Genomic DNA, 6,440 nt, shown 5'->3' on the forward strand with positions numbered 1-6,440 from the left:
AGGTCAGATTTTTTTTGCCGCGCGGAGGTCCTTGGCCTGAGTGTGCTAAGAGTGCCCTCGGGAGGCCTCGCACTCCTCCGTTATGGTGCAGAGTGGCGGCGGCGGCGGTGGACGTGGTAGCGGCTGATGGCGGTTGGTGGCAGCGGCGGCGGCAGGCGAGGTGTGGCAGCAGCGCGGGGGGTCTGGTGGTGCCTGGTGCCCAGTGCCACAGCGGCCGGGGTTCCGTGCCCACCTCTCGCCCCGCGTTCTGCAGCCCGGCGTGCCCTGCCCCGCCCCACCTCACCAGCCTGCCCAGGACTTGTACCGGCTGTGCTCGGCGCCTCACCCCCGCCACACACACCGCTGCCCGCCTCCCGGCCCTCGCTCTGCTCTGCCCCAGTGGCTGCTGCAAGCATGGCGGGGAGGCCACGCTGACCCGCCCGCCGCCGCCCGGCCAGCAGCAGCAGCAGCAGCCAGTCAACCAGCCAGCCAGCCGGCCAGCAGTCTGCCGCCCCTCTGTTTGTGCTAGAAGTGGGAGTGAGTGAGTGAAGTGCGCGGGGAGGCCAGCGGGCCCAGTGACTGCCGCAGCCATGCCGTGCAGCTGCTTTGGTAAGAAGGACAAGAAGGCCGCTGGTGCCGCCGAGGAAAAGTACTCGCGGCCACCCGAGCAGGAGCCGCTAGTGCCCTCCAGCCAGGCCCCGGCCCAGACGCAGGCCCTGGCCCCGGCTCAGGCCGAGCCCACTTCCGCCACCCCTCCCGCGCCCCACACGCCTCCCACGGGTGGTGACGCAAGGCTCCGCCCCGAGGATGACCCGGACAAGGCCTCCCGCCGCCGGGACGTGGTGGCGTCCTTCTACAGTGACCAGTGTGAGTTGATCGGCTTCAAGGCCACGGGCTCCCGGCCGCCCTCCGCCGTGGCGGGCGAGGGTCCTGCCGCCACCTCCTCTCCCCTTGGCTCCCCGCCCTTCTCCTCGCGTTCCTGTGCGACGTCTCGCGCAGATCTTGCCATGAAGCGGCGCGAGTTTTTCAAAGATTTGGCCGTTAATGATATCAGCAGCGCCCGATACGGGTCGTCCCAGCCCACCTGGAAGCTGGTGGACTCTGGTTCCCTGACTACGCCCCGCCGCAGCCACCAGCAGGACAGCCCGCAGCACCACACGCTGCCCTTCCAGGCCCGGGCTGGCGGCCTCGTCTTGCGCCCCACCAGCACGCCCTCAACGTCCACCCCCGACCTGCAGCCACACATGACCAACGGAGGCTCCGAGCACAGCCAAGACCAGCGGACGGACGACTCCAAAGAATCTGAATGCGAACCACTGCTAAGCAGCGAGACTCAGCAGGAGCCCTCAGCACACTATCCCCAGGCTGACGTCGGGGCGCAGGAGGTGCCTCCAGCGCGCCACTCTGAGTCTGACGTGGAGGAGCCACTCCTCCTTGGACACCAGGGAGCACAGGACCAGTCAACCCCGACATCTGCAACGCCCCCACCGACCCCAGCAACGCCCCCGGCAACCCCCGTAGTGTCCCGAGCTGAAACTGAAACCCTTGTTTTGGAGGCTGCCGCGCCCGACCAGCTACTTTGCCCGGAGGTGCTCACGGAGCCCGCGGCGACACAGCCAGGGGGCGGCGGTGAGTGTGGCCAGCTGACGGTGCAGCAGCAGTACGTGCAGCAGGTGTCCGTGGGCAGCGACGACGAGCGGCTGGCTGAGGGCTCCTGCATCCTGATCAAGGAGGCGTTCCCTGACGAGCCTCACGACCCTCGACCAGACCCGGACACGCCACCTCCTGAGGCCCCAGACACGACCAGCGCCTCGGGCAACCCGCCAGCGCTGCACGCTACACACGAGGCCGCCTGGGACGTTTCGCTACATTCCAGCGAGCAGTCCGCGGCGCCGCCACCCACGGAGGGCCCCGGCCAGCGGCGGGCCTCCCTTCCAGGGGCAGAAGAGGCGTCGGGTGAAAGGTCACCGCCGCTCACTAGCAAGGCGGAGCTGGACTCTGACCAACACTCGAGGCCAACGTCCTCCTCGGGAGACTCCTCCGCGCCCGGCTCGCCGCAGCCCCGGCAGCCCCTTGTCAGCGAGGGTCCCGCTAAGGTAGAGGCGACCCTCCAGCATCAGCAGGACCCACCCAGCCTCCAACAGGAGGCCCCCGGCAGCCCTGGGGAGGCCCGACCCGACGTGGCCATCGTGGGCTGCATCCCTAAGGGAGCTCCCCTGGAGGAGGCAGACACCCACCTGCCCTCCCCGCCCACCACGCCGCCCGTCACCAGTCCGCCCTCGCCGCCCGCCACTCCTGCCGGAGAAGAGTCCCGCCCACCCGCCTCACACACCCTGCCCACCGTAGATGATCATTCGCCGCCATTACCCACGCCGCCCAGCCTGTCGGAGCCGGGCTTGACCTGCGGCGTGGACGTGTCCTCGTCGCCGCTGAAGGACGATGGGCTGGGCTCGGACATAGACGACGCCCTCAGCTCTCTCGAGTGTCTCACCGAGGAAGGTAACACCGAGAAGCGGGCGGCGGCCTCCACCTAGTGCCCGGCTCACCCCCCCCCTCCCCGCCCCCCACGCACCCCACACGCCACCCTGCTGACACCCCGCCCCCGCCCCTCCCCCCCACCACCACACACACACACCAGCAGCTGTCACCACCACACAAGTCAAACCAATGCTGCTGCCTTCCTCAATCCTCTGTCCCTTACCTCCCCCTCCCCCACCAGCTGTCACCCACACCATCGCCCCCTCCTCCCAGCTGTCACCCCACACTGCCACCACCCACCCGAGGCGTCACAGTGGGCGTGTCTCTAAGCCAATGTCTGTATTCTATCGTTTGGCAGAAATAAACTTATTTAGCTATAATCCTGTGTTTTGTTTTCCATACACGTCCGAGAGAGTTAATGTAGTGTTCTAACCAGTGTCCTGCTCCTCCTCCTCCTCCTCCTGCTCCTTCTCCTTCTGCTACTACTACTGCTCCTGTGTCTCGGCTAAGTCTCTCTGCTGCTGTTTGCTGAGCGCTGACGTGTCTCATCTTCCTGCTGCTGCTGTTGCTGTTGTTGCTGTCAGTCAATTAGTGTTGGCGCCACGCTGTCACTGAGGCTGCTGTTTATTATATTGCTGTCTGTTTGCTGATGATGTTGATGATGACTGAATATGGTTATGATGGTTAATGGTGAGAATGATAGTGGTGGTTGTTTTTTGGTGTTGGTGTTGTGGGTGATTCTGGTGATGATCCTGATGGTGATGTGATGAAAATGGTGGGTGATAATGAAAGGTTTTGATGTTGGTGGTGGTGATGATGGTGATGGTGATGTTTGGTGATGAAGATAATGGTTTAGAATAACGATGGTGGGTGATAACTCTTTAAAAGGTTTTGATGGTGATAGTGGTGATGATAGTTATGGTGATAGGATTGTGGTGAGGTGAAGTGGTGATGATGGGGTTTTGGTGGTAATGAAGTCAGCGTGTTGATGCGGAGGTGAAGTAATGGCTGAAGATAACGGGGACTGCTAAATATGGTGATGACAATGGGAGCTCTGGAGGTGACGTATGGTAATGAAATGGTGATGAAAAGATGGTTAAAGATAATGAAAACGGTGTATGGTGATGACAAATGGTAGAGCTGAACATGAGGTATGGTTAAGGTAATGGTGGTGTATGGTGACTGATGGTAATGGTCGTAATGGTATAGTAGGTTATGGAAGGAGTGAAAGAGGTAGGGTAGAAGCTAATGGTATGACTGCAAGTAGGTATGGTGTCTTATGGTAATGGAAATGGTCGTAATGGTAGTGGATCATGTTAGTTAGGTTAGGTTAGGTTAGTTTAGTTTAGGTTAGGTTAGGTTAGGTTAGGTTAGGTTAGGTTAGGTTAGGTTAGGTTAGGTTAGGTTAGGTTAGGTTAGGTTAGGTTAGGTTAGGTTAGGTTAGGTTAGGTTAGGTTAGGTTAGGTTAGGTTAGGTTAGGTTAGGTTAGGTTAGGTTAGGTTAGGTTAGGTTAGGTTAGGGGAGTATGGTAAGATAGGGGGGTATGGTAGAAGCTAACGGTAGGACTGCAAATGAGGTATGGTGGCTAAAATAATGGTACTGGTCATAATGGTAATGGTAGAACTCCAAGTGACGTATAGTTGAGTAAAAGTACCTGGAAACGTGACTTGCTGTAATTATGGCAGTGGCGTGATGGAAAGGAGAGAGGGAGAGAGAGAGAGAGAAAGGGAGGGAGGGAAGGCGAGAGGAAGAGGAGCGGTAAAAGGAAAAGGCTTGGCCGGAGTGGAAACGCGTGCTGTGGCTGGGAAATGGGCGTGGCCGGTCAGTAACCCTTCTCCTTTTTTGCCCTCAGTAATGAATTAACTACACGCGGTTAAGAGAGACGGATGAACGGCCCGTATACTCAGACGCCTTCAACTCCCTCAACAACTATTTCCAAAGACTTAAGGGGATTAGTGGGGTTGTCATATGAGTGTTTCTTTTTTCACATTCAAACTATCACTAGACTCATAAATCTACCCGAGGGAATAACAACACAACCTCTACACAATTTCAACTCCCCAACAGCTATTTCCAAGGTCTTAAAGGGATTAGTTGGGTTCTTATGAGTGTTTCTTTTTTCACATTCAAACTATCACTAGACTCATAAATCTACCCATGGGAATACCAACACAACCTCTACACAATTTCAACTCCCCAACAGCTATTTCCAAGGCCTTAAAGGGATTAGTTGGGTTCTTATGAGTGTTTCTTTTTTCACATTCAAACTATCACTAGACTCATAAATCTACTCATGGGAATAACAACACAACCTCTACACAATTTCAACTCCCCAACAGCTATTTCCAAGGCCCTTAAGGGGATTAGTTGGGTTCTTATGAGTGTTTCTTTTTTCACATTCAAACTATCACTAGACTCATAAATCTACCCATGGGAATACTAACACAACCTCTACATAATTTCAACTCCCCAACAGCTATTTCCAAGGTCTTAAAGGGATTAGTTGGGTTCTCATATGAGTGTTTCTTTTTTCACATTCAAACTATCACTAGACTCATAAATCTACCCATGGGAATACTAACACAACCTCTACACAATTTCAACTCCCCAACAGCTATTTCCAAGGCCCTTAAGGGGATTAGTTGGGTTCTTATGAGTGTTTCTTTTTTCACATTCAAACTATCACTAGACTCATAAATCTACTCATGGGAATAACAACACAACCTCTACACAATTTCAACTCCCCAACAGCTATTTCCAAGGCCCTTAAGGGGATTAGTTGGGTTCTTATGAGTGTTTCTTTTTTCACATTCAAACTATCACTAGACTCATAAATCTACTCATGGGAATAACAACACAACCTCTACACAATTTCAACTCCCCAACAGCTATTTCCAAGGCCTTAAAGGGATTAGTGGGGTTCTCATATGAGTGTTTCTTTTTTCACATTCAAACTATCACTAGACTTGTAAATCTACCCATGGGAATAACAACACAACCTCTACACAATTTCGACTCCCCAACAGCTATTTCCAAGGCCTTTAAGGGGATTAGTGGGGTTCTCATATGAGTGTTTCTTTTTTCACATTCAAACTATCACTAGACTCATAAATCTACCCATGGGAATACTAACAGTTTTTCTTATTCGCAGGTTAGGTTAGGTTAGGTTAGGTTAAGTTCTCTCTCTCTCCCTCTCTCCTTTCCATCACACCACTGCCATAATTACAGCAAGTCACGTCTCCTAGGAAAGTCTTGTGTGTTTCAAAGTATCACTAGGCCCATAAAACTACCCATGGATTTATTTTTTACAGTAGAGGAAACAGTTCAAGAGCAAAAAAGGAAAACCAATAAAAAACAAAAAGCCCGCTACTCACTGCTCCTAAACTAACTAGCACAACCTCTACACAGGGAACTAAAACCTTATAAAGAGTCTAAGTCCGTATGTTCAGATGCTTTCGACCTCCCCAACAACTATTTTCAAAAGCCACAAGGAGATTAGTCAGATTCTCATGATTATTTTTCACATGGTGCAGAAGCCTCGTCAAACTATCACTGGACTCATAACACTACCCATGGAAATACTAACAACACAACCCCTACGAAAGCCTTATCAAATGTGGGTGCGTTGTCCCCAGAAACTGAAGAAGGAAGAGAAGAAAGAGAGAACGGATGGAGGGAAAGGAAGAGTGGAGGAGGGAGAGAGGAAAGGAGGAAGATACAGAGGAAGGGAGGATTTTTTTTTTTTTTTACAACAAAGGAGACAGCTCAAGGGCACGAAAAAGGAAACAATAATAAAAAAAGCCCGCTACTCGCTGCTCCTATAGGAATAGAGAGATGGAAAGATAGAAGGGAGAGAAAGGCCGAGAAACGAAACGGCGGAGATATAGGAGAAAGGGAAGAATAGAGGGATGGATATGGTGAATGAATACAGTGAATAGAATTACTTGCTTAATATCCACGATTCCGGTTACCTGTTGGACCTA

General features: G+C 53.5%; 1 protein-coding gene across 1 annotated transcript in view; it reads left to right on the forward strand.

Annotated features, from left to right (window-relative positions):
* The first annotated feature begins 207 nt into the window (after positions 1–207).
* The window catches only part of LOC126983995 (uncharacterized), a 98,969-nt gene continuing 92,736 nt past the window's right edge, over positions 208–6,440 (forward strand). Inside the window, exon 1 of the mRNA XM_050837297.1 lies at positions 208–2,478. Within this exon, the coding sequence (XP_050693254.1) occupies positions 570–2,478 (1,909 nt within the window). The 5' untranslated portion in view covers positions 208–569. The remainder of the gene's footprint in view (positions 2,479–6,440) is intronic.

Source organism: Eriocheir sinensis, chromosome 55 (genome assembly GCF_024679095.1).
Source record: "Eriocheir sinensis breed Jianghai 21 chromosome 55, ASM2467909v1, whole genome shotgun sequence".
Lineage (NCBI taxonomy): Eukaryota > Metazoa > Arthropoda > Malacostraca > Decapoda > Varunidae > Eriocheir > Eriocheir sinensis.